This window comes from Triplophysa rosa, linkage group LG22 (genome assembly GCF_024868665.1).
Source record: "Triplophysa rosa linkage group LG22, Trosa_1v2, whole genome shotgun sequence".
Classification (NCBI taxonomy): domain Eukaryota; kingdom Metazoa; phylum Chordata; class Actinopteri; order Cypriniformes; family Nemacheilidae; genus Triplophysa; species Triplophysa rosa.
This window is the reverse complement of record NC_079911.1, coordinates 11,409,464-11,429,514: the sequence shown is the minus strand read 5'-3', so window position 1 is coordinate 11,429,514 and position 20,051 is coordinate 11,409,464. Positions and strand designations below refer to the sequence as shown.

At 40.4% G+C, this 20,051-nt stretch overlaps 4 protein-coding genes across 4 annotated transcripts in view; 2 read left to right on the top strand and 2 right to left on the bottom strand.

The window, feature by feature from the left end:
• The window catches only part of grm5a (glutamate receptor, metabotropic 5a), a 33,368-nt gene extending 31,071 nt beyond the window's left edge, over positions 1-2,297 (bottom strand). The window contains exons 1-2 of the mRNA XM_057321263.1: positions 2,197-2,297; positions 820-1,553 (exon numbers count right to left, since the gene is read on the bottom strand). Coding sequence (XP_057177246.1) covers positions 820-1,495 — 676 coding nt within the window. The 5' untranslated portion in view covers positions 1,496-1,553; positions 2,197-2,297. The remainder of the gene's footprint in view (positions 1-819; positions 1,554-2,196) is intronic.
• Positions 2,298-3,643: 1,346 nt separating this feature from the next.
• kpna7 (karyopherin alpha 7 (importin alpha 8)) lies at positions 3,644-7,208 on the top strand. The gene is made up of 10 exons (XM_057321353.1): positions 3,644-3,864; positions 3,941-4,081; positions 4,150-4,235; positions 4,392-4,660; positions 5,326-5,408; positions 5,488-5,751; positions 5,969-6,202; positions 6,474-6,656; positions 6,753-6,899; positions 7,081-7,208. The coding sequence occupies exons 1-10, from the start codon at positions 3,799-3,801 to the stop codon at positions 7,168-7,170; spliced, it is 1,563 nt and encodes a 520-aa protein (XP_057177336.1). The 5' UTR covers positions 3,644-3,798; the 3' UTR covers positions 7,171-7,208.
• Positions 7,209-8,953: 1,745 nt separating this feature from the next.
• chordc1b (cysteine and histidine-rich domain (CHORD) containing 1b) lies at positions 8,954-14,819 on the bottom strand. Its single transcript, XM_057321279.1, has 11 exons — positions 14,656-14,819; positions 14,228-14,277; positions 14,055-14,111; positions 13,124-13,281; positions 12,923-13,026; positions 12,768-12,826; positions 11,943-12,013; positions 11,716-11,821; positions 10,637-10,756; positions 9,686-9,748; positions 8,954-9,358 (listed from the first exon to the last, which is right to left on the bottom strand). Exons 1-11 carry the CDS (start codon positions 14,717-14,719, stop codon positions 9,191-9,193), a joined length of 1,020 nt encoding a protein of 339 aa, XP_057177262.1. The 5' UTR covers positions 14,720-14,819; the 3' UTR covers positions 8,954-9,190.
• A 498-nt stretch (positions 14,820-15,317) lies between these two features.
• LOC130546215 (protocadherin Fat 3) overlaps positions 15,318-20,051 on the top strand; it is a 55,961-nt gene continuing 51,227 nt past the window's right edge. The window contains 2 exon segments of the mRNA XM_057321354.1: positions 15,318-15,427; positions 16,026-19,328. Of these exon segments, the coding sequence (XP_057177337.1) occupies positions 16,043-19,328 (3,286 nt within the window). The 5' untranslated portion in view covers positions 15,318-15,427; positions 16,026-16,042.

Here is a 20,051-nt window from a genome sequence, read left to right as displayed (position 1 = left end):
TGTCTGCCAAATGTGTGAATGACCACACTTTAGAATAACCCATTGCATTTATTTGAATCTATAAATCTATAAACAAGATGACAAACCTTTTCCTAAAGTAATGCTCTGATAGGTCGACTGACAACCTGTTCATTTAAAAATGTCAAAGAATGCTATAATCTAAATAGAGTTGCAGATCCAGAAATCTGTCAGAGAGAACGAATCAACATTGCAGAGCATTTCACAGCTTTTTGTTCTGTAAGTGGGTGAAAACTAGGATGGGTTCCATATATAACTACACGCTGGCAATTAACACCTGTCTGTGAGGTCATCAATCTTCTAGCCAAACAGCTCTGCTTTAGCAATATATAGTAAATGATTCTGATACGCTGGTGAGAGCTAATGAACATGTCACTTACATGTACAGTACATCAGAGAATCATAGACTACATTTAAATGTTGTTAAGGCTTCGATTCTAATTGAATAAACTGTCCATGAAATCTTTAGATGGTGCAAAAATCTCAACTACATGTGACACATCAGAGATATGAAGTGCTAGAGGTTCTTACAAGATGTGCCATTTCCCTCTGAATAGTAAAGAGATGTTACAATAGTGGTCAGATAAAGGTGAACTTGTATTTGTAGCTTTTTACATATTAGTGTTACCTGCTGGTGGAGAGCTACATTTTATACTGGAAGACTTTTGTTAAGCATCAGTGCAGGGAACAGCTAAAGTGACTTCAAAGATTTTCTTTCAAAAGAACTCTATAAAGCATTTAACAAACCCACAAAACCATCAAAGGAAGTCCAAAGTTATTTCTTCATCAAAATCACTTTACCTTCAGTGTGAATGGCTGATACGTAGGTCCAGTTGTATTTTTTGACAATGTCCACCATAGCTCTGGCCTGCTGGGCATCGGAGGGCACCACCCTCATGAAGTACTTGTACAAAGATTTATCACTGAGATCCATACTGGTAGCTGAATATGCAATCTGAGGAATGTTGAATAGCTGTAGGAGATTTTGAACCTGGATGGCCACAGAGCTGGACCCAGGTCCGATGAGTCCCACAATGGGCTTCTTCCCTTTCAAGGGTGTACTTCCATCTTCAGAGGAGCACTTGGACATTCCCTCCTCCTCCTCTGCCGACACCAGGGTATCACGGATGAACTCAATGCTCTGCTCCAGAGCCACAGCTGAATGCCAACAGGAGTCTCTGATCTCGCAACCCAGCGTGATGTTGGGCAGGATGTGCGGGTCGTCGTTGATGCGGTCCAGGGTGTGCATCATGGCCTCCACCCGCTGGATACCGTACTGCTCTCGTACAGCTCCGCATTTGCGCTCGTGGACCTTGTCGGCCGGAGGTTGATGGTGGACAGAGAAGAGCGCTCCGATGATGATGTCACCGGGAATGTAGGCCAGGACACGCCGCTCGCTGGCCTGGGCCTTCACTGAAACGTCCAATCTTGTAGGTACTCCGAGCAGTACAAACACAAATAAATGAAAAGTCCCCATTTCCTAACCCCTCTCAAATCAGATGCAGTGTAGAATGCATGTAGGTCCCTCGGTGCATCTAAAAGAACAAGAAAAAGATATTTCAGAAAAACATTCAGAGCATTATCCCTGGAGATCATCAACCTCCCACTGAATCACAGAGGTGCATTTTTGTTGAGAGTCGTGAGAAGGATGAGCTGTCGCCAGGGCAACGTCTTATTTTAAAGTGTGAAAATGTAGCTCCCTCTCTAAATCTCCATAAGATCAAAAGGGAAAAAAATCACATTTTTTTCATAACTGTTGGTATAATAATAAAAAAAGGATAAAGTTAACACAACTTTAATGTAATTGATATCAACAACGTTGCGACAACGTTACAGGAATGCATACGTGATGCCTCTTCTGTTTTAGAGCTGTCCGTGGTGCTGAAATACAGACCCCGAAATATGATATTAAACTGAAGACTAAAACGAGTCAATCTGAATCAACGAATAGCAATAAAAACTCAGATATCACTTCATATAGGCGAATAAAGTACATAACCTTTCAAATGAATAGAAACTAGACCGTTAACTCGAGTGATTCAGAGTGAATGTGGTGCATTAGATCTCTATTGAAAAAGTGTGAAAGTAAATACAGCGCACGCTTTATTTATTTCTTCTGCAAAACGGTTATCGCGATCGATAATAGTAAAATAGCAACAATATAATAATGAAACTTACCGTTTGGTCATCATGTTGGGCCATTTTCCCGTGTTCGTACAGTACAAGCTGTCTCTGGGTGTATGAGAACAGCGAGATGCGCGCGTTCACTTCAGCGTGGGCGTCACGTGACTTCATGGTTATATTTACATCTCGGTCTCGTCAAACACGAGGCACAAAACATATTTTATACGCCCCACCTATTATCTCTGAAGGTGAAACTCTATGCAAAACAAACCCATTTGAAGATTTTATTAAAAACAACAACAAATAAAGTAACAAGGATAAGACTCACGTGAAAAGTTTAGCCATCAATTATTTATTCAACTGAAACGTGCTTTTTAAGTAATGTTCAAAAGTGTTTTATATTGATGTTTAAAGGTATTTAGTCTTTCCTGCTTAAAATCTAACCACAGTCAAATCAGGTCATTGTGTCAACTTTTATACTGAAACATACACACAAACATAAAAAGATGATTTAACTTTAGATTAAATACAGCAAAAAGTTAACGAAAAAAAGATCTCAAGAACACAATGTACTGCATTCTCGTGTTAACTGCTTTAAGTTTTATAGGGTGTGTTAGAATTAAAATTCTTGCCTTTTTTTCAATTGTACGGGAACAGCGCCATCTGGTTGAAATGTAACAGAATACTGCTTCCAGACTTCACTTTCAGTCAGGGTAGGGTTTGAGGTTTAGGGAATAATTTCAAGTTTCTAAACACAAGTTATCCGTGCTCTACAAAAAAGTCATCAACGCAGTCATATGTCTAGAGATATTTTGAGGGGATGTGTGACTTTTTAGCACTTTAGCATTCATTGCCCTTTTCAGACATGATTTTAGGAACTTGTATCTTTGTGTGTTAACCAGTTTTCAGTAATAATGTGAAATTGTCAAGAAATGGCAATTCAACAGAGCAGAATATTCTTCACGGGTATCTCCATTCCTCCATACCACAGTAGGAAAAATGCTTTATAAACTTATTTTTTTCTGTTTAACACAAAAGAAGATATTTTGAAGAATGTGGGAAAGGAAACAGTTCTGGGGCACTTTTGACTACCACTGTATTTATCCTACTATGGTAGTTAATAGTGGCCAAGAATTGTTTGGTTACAAGCATTCTTCCAAATATATTTCTCTACAAGTCGCATTCAAGCATACATATCCGTCTCGTGCCAGACCACCGATGGCCTCTAGATGGCACAAGAACACAACATTTAAAGAATCCAATTTTTGTATTCGTATTTTGCAACGTTAGTGAACAAGTGGTTCAGAGCAACGTTTTAATAAGAATTTAGCACTTAGTTTTATGTTATGCTCTACTTTATGAACCAACATCTCGTAGGCGTTTAATGAGGGAACCCTGAACAGAGGCGTTTAGGCCTCAAATGAATATCACCTGTTTATAATTGTGCCCATCTATTTAATGCTCTTTGCAAGTGGCATCTCGTTGTTGAGTCTGAGAACTCACGCTTGTAGGCGTAGACACATCTGCTGATCACGTTTCTGCGGTTTATCGGCTAATGTAGCCTCTCGTTTGTTGTTGAAGCTTCTTGTAAAAGCTTGTTTATATTTATAAAGTTAACTGTTATCTGCATTTGGCAAGTGTATCTTAAGTGTCAAAATGCCGACAGAAAATATGTCTGATAAACGCATGTGTAAGTTTAAAAATAAGGGCAAAGAGCCAACGGTAAGCTGTACCTCAGTTCTGTTTATCTTTTCACTCTGACGTCTCGAGCGCCTCCACGAAGTGTCTGTGTTTGCAGAAAATGCGTGACCGCAGAATCGCGGAGTGCGTCGAGCTCCGAAAAGCTCAAAGGGTTGAAAGTATTTTGAAGAGGAGGAATATTTCGTCCCAGGGAAACGAGGAACCTCTGTCACCCGAGTTCAACACGGACAACGAGCAGGTGTTTACTATTTTTTTACAACTTTATTTTTCGCAACTTTGACACCTCATCCTTTTAAATTCATGCAGGTCATTTCTGCGACGATTCAAGACATTGTTGCAAATGTGAGCAGTGACTGTCCTGACAAACAAAGCCAGGGTTGTCAAGCAGCAAGGTACAGCAACCAATCAAAACGTTTATCAAGCTCATTAACTTTTTTTTATTACTGTAATCCAACCCCAGGGAAATAAAAGTACAGTATAACATTAATGCCCTGTATCACTTGGATTAAGCATCTTCCATATGCATAAATGTGATGTCATCTCTACAGGAAGCTGCTCTCTCGAGAGAGGAATCCTCCTCTGAAAGAGATTGTGGAAGCAGGACTGCTGACTCGCTTTGTGGAGTTTTTGGGGAGGCACGATGACCCCACACTGCAGTTCGAGGCTGCCTGGTCTCTCACTAATGTTGCATCTGGCACCTCCTGGCACACACAGCAGGTGGTTGAACATGGGGCGGTGCCAGCCTTCATCGCCCTGCTGGCTTCACCAATGCTGAACATCAGTGAACAGGCTGTGTGGGCTTTAGGAAACATTGCTGGTGAGATTACTTTGTGCTTTTGAGAGGGAATCCACATCAAAGCTTTGCTCGTCTTTATCAGAATAAAACCCTACTAGGGATAGTTTACCCACAAATGAAAATGGTCTCTTACCCTAGAGCTTCTCCAAAGCTCTGAGAGTCTTCTGCACAACACAAGATATTTTGAATAATTCTAGTAACCCCCCCCAAAAACTGAACCCCGTTTACTTCTATTGTATAGGATGCAAATCACTGAGACGTTTCTCAAAATATCTTGTGCTCTACAGAAGTCTTATACAGGTTTTGTATGACAGGAGCGTGAATAAACATTTTATTTGTGGGGGAGCTTTAATAGCAGACATAAATGTTAAATAAAATATTATTTTTACTATGTAGTTACACATTCTAATTGTTTCCACTACACATAGCATTATGAACCATCATGGTTACTGTTAAAAGTTAAAAAATGACCCAAAATATGTTTTGGGACTTTTCCCTTTTTTTTCTTGGTTTTAATCCACCAGATAATATCTTAAGGTATAACCAGAGACCATTGTTTTTATTTAAAGTAATAAAATTGATGATAACCAGTAAATCCTTAAGAATTTCAGCAGGAAAAAACGTTTTGAAGTCCATCTCAAAGCAAACAGGAAAGGACGTTTCAAACTTTTCCTCTTGCCTTATAGGTGATGGTCCATCATATCGTGATGCCCTGATTGATTGTGGCGTCATTCCTGCGTTGTTAGCCCGACTCACGCCAGATGCTCCAGTGAGTTCCTTCTGAAAAAGCCTTGCACTTGGGCCTATACATGACCATACAGATTATCTCAAGCGGACTTCTTTTGCAGGTGGGATACCTCCGCAACCTGACGTGGACCCTTTCGAACCTGTGCAGGAATAAGAATCCCTTCCCTCGTTTTAGTGCCGTCCAGCAAATGCTCCCATCCATCATTCAACTGCTCCATCACGGTGACAAATCCATCTTGTCTGATGCATGCTGGGCAATCTCTTACCTCACCGATGGACCCAATGAGCGGATTGATGTTGTGATTAAGACCGGAATCCTTCCACGACTGGTTGAGCTCTTGGGCTTTGAGGAACTTGCTGTGGTGGTAAATATAAGTTTTAATATTATGATCATTGAGCTGGATTGCTGACCACAGCAAAATTGGCATTATTGATATGCCCATGTAATTAGAAATTGCAATTTTTTTAATTTCGCCCTTGAATTTACAAATCCATCAGCAGTTCAGCCATCTATAGAGCTTAATGCTTTGGAAGTCAGGATTTAAGTGTTCATCTCACCTGTCTCGTACCGGTTCACTTTAGACCCCAGCCCTGCGCTCGATCGGGAACATCGTGAGTGGCTCAGACCTGCAGACACAAGCAGCGATTGATGCAGGTGTACTGAGCGCCCTGCCTCAGCTGATGCGACATCCCAAATCCAGCGTTCAAAAGGAAGCTGCTTGGGCGGTGTCCAACATCGCAGCTGGACCCTGCCAACAGATTCAACAACTTGTCACATGTGGATTGTTGCCGCCTCTAGTGGATCTTCTAAGGAATGTAAGTGCTAAACCCTTGCTTAGTCTTTGAAACTTCATGCCCCCATATAACTTCTCGTACGTTTAGGCTTCTATTTGAAAATGAAATTCTAGACTTTGTAAATCTGGGGATAGCGTGGGAGTTTTAAGGGATGGTTCACCCTAACTTGAAAATTCTGTCATTTACTCACACTCTCGTCATTTCAAACCTGTATGACATTCTTCTGGAGAAGATATTTTAAAGAATGTTAGTAACCGAATAACAATGGTCTTTCGGTTGTTGATGTTTGCAGGGTGACTTTAAAACCCAGCGAGAGGCCATCTGGGCGGTGACAAACTACACAAGCGGTGGAACTGTTGACCAAGTGGTCAATCTGGTCAAATGTGGTGCTCTAGAAGCCATCTTGGGTTTACTTCAAGTTAAAGACACCAAGAGTGTCCTGGTGATCCTTGATGCCATTAATAATATCTTCTTGGTGAGTCACCTGCTTGTTTGTGTGGGCTTGAAAGCCAACCATGTTGCAAGTACTTTGTATTGAGGAATTTGCTAGCAATAACTTTGCCCTCCACAGGCTGCTGAGAAACTTGGGGAGGTGGAAAAACTCTGTTTGCTGGTGGAGGAAGTGGGCGGGTTGGACCGAATCGAGTTTCTCCAGAACCACGAGAACAACGCCGTATACAGAGCAGCTCAGGCTCTCATCGACAAGTATTTCAGTGAGGTAGGTGTTGCTTAGTTTTTGGGTTTTATTGTTGCAAGTCGTATAACTACTGCATTCATGCATACTTATATATATATATATATATATATATATATATATAAAACTTTCCTCTTAATGTTTAATAAGGGCTGTCTGCAGTTACATTTGAACAAATTTGTCTTGTCTGTTTTCTTGCACTAAGGATGGTGAGGATCAATGCTTGACCACTGAAGCCACTGACACAAACTTTGTCTTTGGAGCCTCTGATGTTCAGAAGAGATTTGATTTTTGACTTGTTTTAAAATTATTAAATGAAGTAAATAAAATCTATTTTTGCGGTATGTTCTAGTCTTGTTTTTAATGCCTAAGGTTTAAAGGGGCAATGCAATTCTAGTGCTTTATTACCAGGAGTGGCTACATCCATAGCCGTAGTTAAAAATGAAGTATTTAAATTGTGAAAGAATAGGAAAAAGGTTAGAAAGCCACTGTTTAGTAACTGATGACTTAATGTTTACTAGAGTGTGCATACTGGGATTTAACAGTAGTTTCTGGTTTGCATGTGTAAAAGGGACAATATTGGGTACAGCCTTTCTTGGCTTGTAAGTCATAACTAATATTTGATTGAACGGCTCTTCACCTGCTATTTGAAGCATTTGAGATTGTGTAGTGGTCAAAAATTGGGGCATTTTTATTTTTTGCAACCAGCTCAAAGCCTAGCAACTAGATGAAACGCCACAGCAACACCTACCAACCATCTCAGCACTAGCAGACCCTAGCAACCAGGTAAAACTCATTAGCAACACCTAGCAACCAGCTTCTAGAGCCCAACAAAGAAAAGATGAGAGCTTTTTTGGTTGACCGAATATGTGCTGCTGCATCCTGGATCATCTGCAGGGTCTTGGCTGCATAGTGTTGAGGTTCAGCAAGAGGATGAATTTTCAGCTGCCGTCCTGTTGCTTTTTTCATTATCGTACAGTAGCTATATTGCTTTAAAGACAGTTTGAAAAATGTGAGGATGACAATATTAAATTATTTACTTACTGTTTTAGTAGTCAACCTCTACTCAACCTTTGCAGTATTACACATCAGATTTGTATTATTTATAATACTGCATATCCGTAACTTGTCTATAATCCGTATGTACGTTTGAATGTCTGTTTATTGTTGTGCAGTAACCAAATGTTCTAGTTTATCTTTGCATTACAATAAATCTCACTTTGCCTATCAAATGTGGTCTGCAGGGGGCAGTATCGATCATTCTAAAAACACACTGTACAGCTGGTCTGCATTTAGTTGGTCATTAATTTCAGATACATTTTCACCCAACGAGTCAACATTCAATTCAAAAGTGCATTCTGTGTATTCATAAATTGAATATTAGATTTTGAGGCCAACAACTTGTGCAAAACCACTCCCCTCCTGGTTAAAGTGAACTTGAATATTGCAAGCCTACTAATTTGTGACAACTACGTTATATTTTTGACAAGGCAAGCATGTCAGCCTCTGAGTAACATGTAATTTAAGCTACAAAATGAACAATCCTGTAAAATAAGTAAAAGCTATGCAAAAAGAATGTAGAAAGGTAATGTCTTAACCTCATTTTACAACCGACCAAAACTCAAAACGCCACACAAAATTTAGGCTTACTTAACTTATTGTCTGCTTCAGTTTTTCTATTGTCATGAGATTCATGTACAGCCGACCGAAAACAAGACATGTCCAGTATCTCAACGCATGGTACTAAATTACTGGTTCATTGCCACCTTTTCAGTGTAATGACAGCTATAAATAAATTAGATAAAACATAATTCAGTATGCAAACACTAAGATTACCACTGTGAGTGGCAAGCATTTCATGTTTTTTTTGCAGCTAAATCTTTTCCAAAGCAGGATTCCAAAATACTCATCCATTCCTGTTGAAATATTGTGTGTGTGCATTTTTTCTTTATAAAACACACTGAACAAAACATTTCTGTAGCAGTCTGATTGTTGTTGCTTTAAATAAAATAAAACCATATTTAGAAGTGAAGTGAAAACCCAGGAATGTGAATCAGAAAAGTCAATAAAATAGCCTATTGTGTGTACTGCATGTACAAGGCGGTTTTATTTAAACCGTCAAACATGCGCTGTACAATAAATATATTTCAATATCTAGACAAACATGAACCGCTTTCAAACATACATAATGCATTCATGTGTCATTACTTGTGAAGTGTTTTTAAAACCAGAGAAAATAACAAATTCCCAGTCCAATACAGAGCTATAATAATCTCACACAATACTACATTGTGGTCTTCATACATTCTCTTATTTTAATTATCACACTCATCTTCACTGTCAACATTTTCCTTTTTCTCCTCCTTTGGAGGAACAACAGGTGGAAGATCCAGTCGGGCCCATGACATTGGTTCTGCTTTCTTCAACACGACCTCTATTTTGGTAGCCATCATGTTGACCAAACTTTTGCTGGTGTCAATTACCTAAAAAGAGGAAAGCAAATGAGACATTTTGAGAAATGTATTGAAAGCTGAAGTGTGTAATTTTCTCATGTTGAAATACTTTCTCCTATTCCAGCCAAATATACGGAGACCGAGTAAACCATTTATAGGTTACTTCCCCTGGCAAAAAACCCCCCTGAGCATCAATAATTTGGAGGCAGGACCATCTGTTTTTGACTGACCAATGGTGTTCACAAAAAAACATGAAACGGATCATTCTGTTTGTTGACAAAGAAATTACAGACTTCACCTTTAAAGGAAAAAAGAAAGTTTTTCAAGTGTCATAGTTGTTTTAAGCAAAATACTCACCCCCCAAAAACTTATCTGTTGTTCGAATTCTTTTTCTCCTTCAAAAATAATGTGGATTTTGAGCTGTAACAAGAAAAAGATGCATATTTTAACACATATTGCAACATTTAAAGTACACAACAATTAGAAAAATTGAACAGTACACCTTAAATAAGTTCAGGAGAACTTAACACCAACTAATGAGATTTTATACATGATATCCCAAAGGCAGCAGCGAACAATACAAACGTAACTGTTGTCTTACAAAACCACCCATTTTTGTAATTGACTAGTTGGTAGGTTGTTTAAAAGATTAGTTATTTAATGGGCGTTAATGAAAGCCTGTATATTTAATCAGACATCGTCCACCACCCGCTAATCAGGCTGCGTTTCTCAAGAGATAAATAGCAAGCACAGCCCTTCAATGGGGGAACTGACCAAGATTTAACAATTAAATTGGCAGTAAAATCATTTATTGCACAATACAGATTTGATACAGACCAAATAAAACCTTAAAGTATCCACTTTAGAACATCCTGGATGGAGAACGATAAGCTTGAAAGTAACCTGAGCGCCTGGGCTCATGGGGTTATCCTCCTCACTGTGCGCTAGATAAGAAATACGTGCAACATTGAGCTCATGACATCAAACAGTTCGCCGAGCTTTTTTTCTACATACATCAAGAGCCAAAGAATCAGCAACAGGTTCCAGCAAAAGCACAGCCCTTTCGCTTAATTTCACAACACTGCAGGAATAAACCTGTGGATTCTTCATGCTGACGGTAACATGGCTCAAAACAGACAAAGTCTGACATATAAATATTGTCGTCATTTACTGATTTATGCATTGATGGATACAACTGTTTGTTTTAGTTACTTGAGAATTGTGTGTGTTCAAATGCACGACAGCAAAATAAAATAAAAAATATTAGTTATTTGATCTTAACTAGTCAGATGTGGCACATCTACTTACCAAAGTGCTGTTCCCCTCCACCGAGCTCAGCTCCGGTATTGAATTTTTGGCATAAATGGAAATGATGACCTGACTTCCTGTTTGGTGCCAATCAAACCTGCATGGCACAACCTTCTTTCCCTGTACATACATATAAAAAGACATCCCACAATTAACAACAAGACTTATTAGACTATTTATTTATTGACTTGTACAGTAATATGAGCCTTTAAAGGTGCTGTGTGTAATTTTAAGGAGGATCTTTTGACAGAAATGCAATACAATATACATAACTATGTGTTCAAAGGTGTATAAAGACCTTACATAATGAAGTGTTATGTTTTTATTACTTTAGAATGAGCTTTTTCTATCTACATACACCGCGGGTCCCCTTGCATGGAATTTGTCATGCCCTAAACCAGGGGTCTGCAACCTTTGCGACTAAAAGAGCCATTTTGGACCCTCTCCCACCAAATAAAATGTGTCTGGAGCCGCAATATATATGTAACCTTTAAATTACTATAACAGGTTGTTATGCATGCAAGGTAGTAGTTACCCAGTTGAACCACTAGGTGTCAATATAGTGCGATCTTTTTTGTATTTAGATGTTAGCAATTTATACATTTTTGTCCATGGCAAGAAGTGGGAGTGTTGCAATAGGAGAGTAGCGTCGCGGTGTTGCACGCGCTGCTTTCGTTAGACTTCAGCTTTTTTCTGTGAACTTTTGTTTTGGCGGCGTTTGATGAACAGCCACAAGAGACCGCTACTGGTGCCGAACCGTGCGGTGCAATTTTTTACCGAGAACCGTTACACCCCTAGTAAATATGTTATCTCCTTCAGCAAAGAAGCGAAAACGTGACTACATCTTAGTTCTGTGCCAGCCACCGTAGTGCTTCGAAAGGGAGGGGTGGAGTGAGCCGTTGGTTGCAATTCACAACCTCATCACTAGACGCCACTAAATTTCATACACTGGACCTTTAGAACTTCAATACGGTAGCTACACTGTTTTACTGCATTCAAATGCAGTGCCTTAGAGGAACTACCAGAGCAAACATGCTATAGTAGTTCACATTACTGGTGAGAGAAAAAAGCACACTCACTGTATCTTTCTTTTTCCATTGATGCTTTCCACTAGTACAGCCCTCCTGAGACAGAAAAGTGTTGAAGTCTGAAGTTTTCCTCTTACAGCAGCTCCAATATTTCATTCTTTTATGAGGAAATGATAAAAAGAAGCTCTTAATTGCAGAGTCCACAGACGTGATTTATCAGAGATTGCCCAAGCAACACTTTTCAACAAGTATTCAATTTTGATCGGTAGCTAATTTACCCTTCATGGAAGATGGGTACACCGGCGTGATACAAGCACGTCTCATCATCACTGGCTGGCCCGCTGAACGTCTGCAAAACAACGAGAATCAGATGCGCATAAATGTCAACCAATAGAGTAAACATGGAAATATGGAGGGAAATGGTTACGTTAACGTCAGATAACATCAGAATCTTCGACATGAAGACAAAGCAGCACGCAGGTGAAATTATGCAGATTTATTCCTCTTTAATGTAGGCTAAACATTGACAGATGATATTGTGCCAGTAAACAGCTCTTGTTTGATGGCACACGCACAGTATCTCGCACACGGTCTGTGGCGGCGGGGGAATTTAGATGAGCGTGACAGTCCAAATCCAAAACGATCGCATACTCGGTTCACAATTGTGTTTGCGAGTTGTGCACGAACAATGCGTGACATAATCAAAACAATTAAAAATGAACTAATATTTGTTTTCACATTTTCCCCAGAAGCGATAGAGCTGGTAGATACCAGCTAATTAAAAAACAACATTTCTTATTCTCAAATATATTGTGTCCTTGTCTGGTCCATCATGCATGACACACAGACCAACACATCCAAATATATGATTGTATAATGCAAAATCAGTTATTTTGAGTGTTATGTGGTTGTTTTCAAGCCCCTGTGTTTTGTTTCCAGCATAAATGTGTTTGTCAAAAATACATCTGTTTTGGAACAGAGTTTGGACGAGGATTTTCGATTCAGTGCTTTACAAATGAAAATCCATTTGTTTATGATGGACTAAAGAGACCAACTCGGCGTACCATGGTTTCTAATCAGAAAGGCACCAGAGAGTACACTACCTTACTGCAGCCTCCATTCTTACAAGACGTCCCTATCTTAACTTCATCACTGTCCTCTTCTAGAATACAAAAAAAAAGAGAATGATCAGTATATATATATAGAGACAAACAGAGAACATGAAAGAAGCAAATAGGTTGTGGTGGTGTTTCCTTACCTTTTACCTCCTGGGTATTTTCCTCCGTTAATTTGAGCTTTGCCAACGCCTGTTTGAGTGAAGGAGAGATCTTCTGCTGAAGTGTCGAGAAAGGCTCGTCTGGACTACAAAGACAATAACAACAACTGCTGTGATGTCGTTCAGGGTTTTGGTCAGAAGGACCCATTGTTCTTTACAGGGAAGGTCCCATCAAGTGTGTACCTTGGTCGTTGGATTGACTCTATAGGTTTTGGTGCTTGGATGATGCACTCATCAAACTTTGGTTTCAGATCGTTTGTGGTCTTGTCTGTAGAGGACTTCACCTCTGGTTTGACAGACTCAGCGGGCTTCTCTTGATTATGAGGGCCTTTCGTGCAACCCTAAAAGACAGGACCATTCACAAAGGCAGACAAACTTCTTTAAAATGATGATGTAAGACTTTATTGAAACATGTCAGTGTAATGCTATCAGTTGCCCGTTTCCTGAAATACAGCCCTTTCGGGAAATGTGACGGCAACGTTTTGATTAGGCATTTTTTCCATTCCACATTTTTGACGTTATGTGTTCACTTACATCCTTTGTACTGATTATAGGTTTTGAATGTAATTTTCAGCAAATGACATCACGAGGATTAATGGCATTAGGGCTGCATGATAATTTATCGCAATACCACTAAATCCTATTGTAATCGAGCTGGCTGCGATATGCAATGTGTCGATATTTTTTTTAATGCGTAGCTTGTCCGTGAAGCACAGCTCTGGGATCAGTAGGAAATGCTGCTGATCTAAAAGCAGTGCGAGTTTGAGTCGCTTATAATGTGCACTTGAAAAAGCAACACCCGTCAAACATGATCATTATAAATATACTTTATTATCATAAAAATACCTGATGAGGCTTGAGTAACAATGATAAAAAGATGCCCATAGGCATTTCCTAGATTCTAGACTGCGTTATGGTCTTCTTCTGCTGTGCGTATTTGGAGTTTCCGCACGAGAGCGCCCTCTGGCTTTCGGATGCAGCAGCATTTTCCCGCACTTCACTCAAAAGCTGTGCAAAAATCACGTGATATTTATCGTCGGTTTATGGGTTGTTGTGTGAAAGGGGCAACGACAACATTCATACTGTCCCATTATAATTTATATGTAGTACTCACAGCAATACTTAGGAAATCGGAGAAGTCAGTTGTTCGTCGTTTGCAGCAAGACCATCCCTGAAAGACCGTACATGACACTTTATAGGACATTTTATCGTTTTAATTGAACAAATAACAGTATATTGGTTATATTTCACATTATTATGTAAACAAATCTTCCCACATCTTTATACCTTCAATGCATCATGAAACACTGGCACTCCAGGGTGGTATTGGCATGCATCTGTGAATGAGAAGAAACTGAAGTCAATGTCATTTCAAGATAATACAGCAGTAGATTTAGACATCCAAACAACATGCAGCGTATAGTTTGATATAAAAAGGCATTTACAATATAATTCCTTTATGTCAACAAGAGGAACTTTAGTTAAATTGCGTGTTACTAGCATCTAAACACCCAAAAGTGTCTTAGTGTCATCAATCATGCATTACCTCAACATGATTGTAGATGCAAACGTTTCAATAACATAAATGTAGCCTCATGAGATGTGGGTAATGTTTCATGATTAATAATACTATATCACTAAATGTAAATCATGCCTGTTTTAAATAGTTACCCTGCTTTAGCAAACCGGCTCACGTGTGTTATCTAAAGTCTTACCATCTGCATTGTTCTCGGGATCAAAACGTTGTCCACATCCTTTGTTATAACACAACACAGACATGATATCAGACAAAAATACAAAAGTTTTCTCAAACGTGCTCAATATGGTTCGGGAATTGTCTGAACTAGCCGCTCAACGCTGCTTCCCGTAGCGAGGTCCCCTTCCGGAATCTTTCGTTCATTTCCGTTTGTTGTCGTGCGCCGCCTCGGCTCTCATCGTGTCTTATCGCACTGTCTCGGGCAGTCCTCGGGAATAATTGGAGTGGACGGATCACAGAGCTGAGATCTGGGTTGTACCACATAACGCAATGCAAGTTCTAACAGAAAAGGCTTGAAACCTTGTTCAAGACTATTGCAACCCGTCACACAAACAGTCTGAATATTTTATAGGATAAACCACATTAGAGTTACAATTAATTCATAATTCAGAGTTAAAGTAAAGATGAGCACATGTTGAACAATATTAGGAATTCCATCAGTGTTTGTTATAGTCTATATACTATATTAATTTAATTCCTCAACGGGTTCTGAATCGTCAGAGCCTGTTGTTGTTATGTGACAGCGGTAACCGCTCCAGTGACACCGGTTTCGTTTGCGCATTCACGGGATCATGTTCGCTCGTGTGCGCGCTGTAGGCGGTGCGAGCTGCATTGATTACAGTCATCTGTGAGTGGCAGCGTACTCCCGTTTTCAAAGTGAGGGATGTAGTTTCATAGTGCGGGTTCCTAGATCTACACAGAGCAGAGATTTCTTTCTCTCCAAGCCAGAGGTAAGAGCTCGTTCATTCCCATTTGTTTGATGTATAATCGGAGAACGAGTGGTTGTTAGTTGTCCGTAACATCTTTAACTCCACAGTATCATGGCGGCATTGAAAGTTTGATTTGATTCCGATCGCATTATTAATCGAGACTCATGCCCATGTATATATTTTAAAGAGTAGTTTTTAACATTGTCAAAGTATTTCATTAGAACAAGCTCAAGCGCAGCGCAAATGACTTGTGAACGGTAGAAGTAACATTTGTGCTTGTTGCTGACTTTTAAGACTGTTTTAATATTATTGTATGTAACAGGTGAGGCGTATCAAATGTGTATTGCAATAACGTTAAATCTTTGGTTATTAACCCGTATTTGTGCTTCTCAAGCTGTTTTTAGTCTTAAAGTGAAAGAATTTTTATCTCAGTGTTTTGTGATAGGGCATTACTGAGCCCACTGGGCACAGGGTCAGGTATTTATTTATTTTTGACAATTTAATCCAAACCAATGGCTTCTGGATAAATAAATGCCATCACATTTATTTGAGAGATAGATCTCTGTAAGATGAATGTCCTCCGATGCATGGGTTTACTGCATATTTCTCTCATTTGCAGGCTGACTGGATGATGGCATGGCTATAAACAACTGCCCTGAGGGCAGCATGAGGATCCGTCTGACCAGTTTCTCCTTATTGCTCCTCCACTTGCTTCCTTGTTGGGGGCAACCCCAGGAGCCAGTGCCTGGGTCGTCCGTCTTTCAATTTACCAGCTCCATCTATAATGCCACCATTTATGAGAACGCTGCATCTCGGACGTACATTAGGAGCGAGGTTAAAATGGGCATCGCTTTGTCCAAGTTGAATTCCTGGGATATACAGTATTCCATTGAATTTGGAGATGATGAGGGGTTGTTTCAGGCTGAGGAATTCACTCTGGGAGATTTTTGCTTTCTCCGCATACGAACTAATGGGGGCAACAGTGCCATCCTGAACTGGGAAGTGCAGGATAATTATACATTATCAGTGAAGGCTGTTGGTAAAGATGGGCTGGAGGCTTATGTGACGGTCAATGTGCAAATTATGGATATGAATGACCTCCGACCTCTTTTCTCTCCCACTTCTTATAATATTGATGTTCCAGAAAGTACTCCGTTGGGAACAAGCGTTGTTGAGGTGACCGCCACCGATGCGGACATCGGCTCCAATGGTGAGTTTTACTATTTCTTCAGAGAAGATGTGGAGGAATTTACCGTCCACCCAACCAGCGGGGTGGTATCTGTTATAGCCAGACCCAATGCAGACAAGCAAAGCAGATATGACATAGAGGTTTTAGCAGTTGATCGTGAAATTCAAGTTTATGGAAACACAGGCTTAAGCAGTACAGCCAAACTCCTGATCAACATTGTGCGTATCAATGCATATGCACCAACGCTGTCTGCGGTTGCGCTTTTTCCTTCATTATCTGACAAAGAGCCAATTTACGCCATTGTCACCATCGAGGATCTGGATGAGGGAGCTAATGGAGAGATTGACTGGGTTGCCATTATTGCAGGTGACCCACAGGAGCAGTTTGTCCTTGACAGAGCTCTGCTCGGAAATGAGTACAAGCTAAAGATGTCTGAACCGGTCAACTGGGATACATTTCCATATGGCTGTAATCTTACATTTCAAGCAAAAGATAGAGGAACACCACCAAGGCTCTCCAACTCTCAGACGGTGCAGCTCTTAGTGAAAAAGCCAAAGCCTGTGCAAATGAGCTTTGAAAAAGAGATTTACAAGACCACACTTAATGAAATCGCACCACCAGGGACTATAATCGAGACTGTGAGGATCTCTCCAAATCCACCTGTCGTCAGCTACAGCCTAGCCCTAACTTTAGATTCTGTTTATTTTAATATCAATACACTAACTGGTGTCATTTCAACAACACAACAGTTTACCACATTGAGACAAGAGCTGTTCGAATTAGAGGTGATGGAGACTGTTAGCGGCATGACAGCGAAGGTGCAAATCACCATTGAGGATGCAAATGACAACGCGCCTGTGTTTACCAGCTCATCATTCAAAGTGTTTGTCAATGAGAGCATTCCTATTGGCACTGTCATTCTCGCCATATTTGCTGAGGATGAGGATAAAGGTGACAACGGGTGCATAACATACAGCATAGCCAGCCTTCAGTCACTCCCGTTTACCATTGACCAAAACACTGGAGAGCTTAGGATATCCCAAGAACTTGATTTTGAAACATCTTTGGAGACGTACACGTTCGCCGTCCGGGCCTCCGACTGGGGTTCTCCTTATAGGCGAGAAAGCGAAGTCAATGTCACGGTGCAAGTGTTGAACATCAACGACAACCGACCGCTTTTCGAGCGCGTATTATGTAGAGGTACGATAGGACGAGATTTTCCTGTGGGGCAGACTATTATCACTATGTCTGCTATTGATATGGATGAGCTTGGTTTGGTTAAATATAGCATTCAGTCTGGAAATGAATTAGATGTCTTTAATCTCCACCCCGACTCTGGGATGTTGACTTTGAGAAGACCCCTCGCTGGGATGAGCGTAAAGAATGAACATAACTTGAAAATCGTCGCGTCAGATGGCGAGCTGCTCTCTGAACCCACCTTTGTAAATATATCATTAGTGAGAGGCAGAATGCCATCGAGGAGCTTCAGTTGTCAAGACACTAAAGTCGCGCAGAGGTTAGCTGAGAAACTTCTGAAAAAAGCCACCGTTATTAGTAAATCCAAAGTGAAGGAGAGCTACACGGACCTGTTCTCTGTCAACAGACAGACGCCTCAGTTTGAAACCTTTCCGTCGGATATCACGGTCCGTGAAGACACACCCGTGGGAGCCAGCATGCTTCAGGTGAACGCAAATGACGGTGACACGGGCTTCAATGGTCGTGTCCTGCATGCAATATCAGATGGGAATATTGACAGCTGTTTCAATATTGACATGGAAAGCGGATTCATTTACATCTACCAGCCGTTGGACCGTGAGAAAACAGACCGGTACCTCCTAAACATAACTGTGTACGACCAAGGCCTTGTACAGAAATCCAGCTGGAGGTTGTTGACTGTTAACGTAGAGGATGTAAATGATAACAGCCCAAAATTTTCCCAGGAGAGCTACACGGCTGTCGTACTGGAGAACACAGCCATTGGCACTGAAGTGATCCGGGTCACAGCCTCAGATGATGATATTGGTCAAAATGGTGAAGTCTCATACAGTTTGTTAACAAACACCCCTCAATTTGCCATTAACAGCGAAAACGGCTTTGTTTATGTTTCTGGCCAATTGGACAGAGAGTCCGTCTCAGATTTTGCTCTCAAAATTGAGGCAAGAGATAAAGCGGCCAGCGGGAATCAACTGTTTTCAGAAACGACGCTAAGAGTCTACTTGGACGATGTAAATGACTGTGCTCCTATGTTTATTCCCAGGTCATACAGTTGTCGTGTGTTCGAGGACCTTCCTGTAGGCACTGTCATAGCCTGGCTGCAAACACAAGATAATGATATCGGTTCTGGGGGATGGGCGAGATACTCGCTTCCCAATGACTTCAATGGAACATTCAAGGTCCATGCAGAAAGCGGCACCATCAAGTTGACTAAAGACTTAGATTATGAGAAGCAACAGTTTTACAATGTCTCTGTGGTGGCAGAAGATCTGGGTTTTCCAGTTAAGCTTTGCTCTGAGTCCTATCTAGAAGTGGAAGTTATTGACGTTAATGAGAACCTCAATGAGCCATACTTTACAGAATTCGCTCTGAGGGGCACGGTCAAGGAAAACTCCCACCATGGAATGAGTGTACTCCAAGTGACTGCTAAAGATGATGACAAAGGGAGAGATGGCGTCATCAGATACTCACTTAAAGCTGGAAGCGGGCTAGGAAGATTCTCCATTGATGAAGAAACAGGTAAAGTTTATGTAATTGTCTGTAAGCGGTTTAGGGGTATGCGATATGGTGATTTTAAAGTGAACTAAGTACGCTTTCTCATTTTTTACAGGGATAGTTCATAGTTCAAGTAATGTTGGCATGTTTGAAAGTAAGCAGTCTGCCAAATTGTAAATACGAAGGTGAATGAATAACAAAGTTATTGGCTTGGAATAAAGGGAGTCGACTCTGAATCACGCAAACCAGTCGTCCCTAGTCCGATTCGTGAACCGCCGCGGATTTACGTCACTACATAATAGGCCCCGCCTACGTTATGCTAGGACTGCCCGCGAAAACTTCACTCTTCTCCCCCAAACACTGTAGCTCGTGAACCTCATTCGCGGTAGACCAATCACAGCAGACTAGACCATCTGATCAATCACATCAGACTAGGCTAGCGGAAATGAGGGGATTAGACAGATGAATCGCGGAACAAATCATTTGAGAGTCAGTCAAGAAGTAAGGTAAGAATAACTGCCTATTATTACGAAATAATAGTATTTTTACACCTTCTATGTAAACTTGTTGTTGGACACTCCAACCAAAGTAGAACATTAAAAATCCCTAGTTATGTACTCTTTAAAGCGGCTCTAACACACGCGGTTTCTGCCAATCTCATATTAATCTTGAGTACCTATAGAGTAGTATTGCATACTTTGTATCTTTCGAAGAGTATTTAGTTTGATCATATTTATAAAAGATAGA

Excerpts from the sequence above, each read along its gene's own strand:
- kpna7 (XM_057321353.1), top strand. The coding sequence starts at position 3,799 with ATGCCGACAGAAAATATGTCTGATAAACGCATGTGTAAGTTTAAAAAT. Across the intron at positions 4,082-4,149 it reads TCAACACGGACAACGAGCAG|GTCATTTCTGCGACGATTCA; the intron begins GTGTTTACTATT and ends AAATTCATGCAG. Across the intron at positions 5,752-5,968 it reads TTGAGGAACTTGCTGTGGTG|ACCCCAGCCCTGCGCTCGAT; the intron begins GTAAATATAAGT and ends GGTTCACTTTAG.
- chordc1b (XM_057321279.1), bottom strand. The coding sequence starts at position 14,719 with ATGTCTGTGTTGTGTTATAACAAAGGATGTGGACAACGTTTTGATCCC. Across the intron at positions 11,822-11,942 it reads GTACCCATCTTCCATGAAGG|AATGAAATATTGGAGCTGCT; the intron begins GTAAATTAGCTA and ends TCCTCATAAAAG. Across the intron at positions 9,749-10,636 it reads TGGAGGGGAACAGCACTTTG|CTCAAAATCCACATTATTTT; the intron begins GTAAGTAGATGT and ends TTCTTGTTACAG.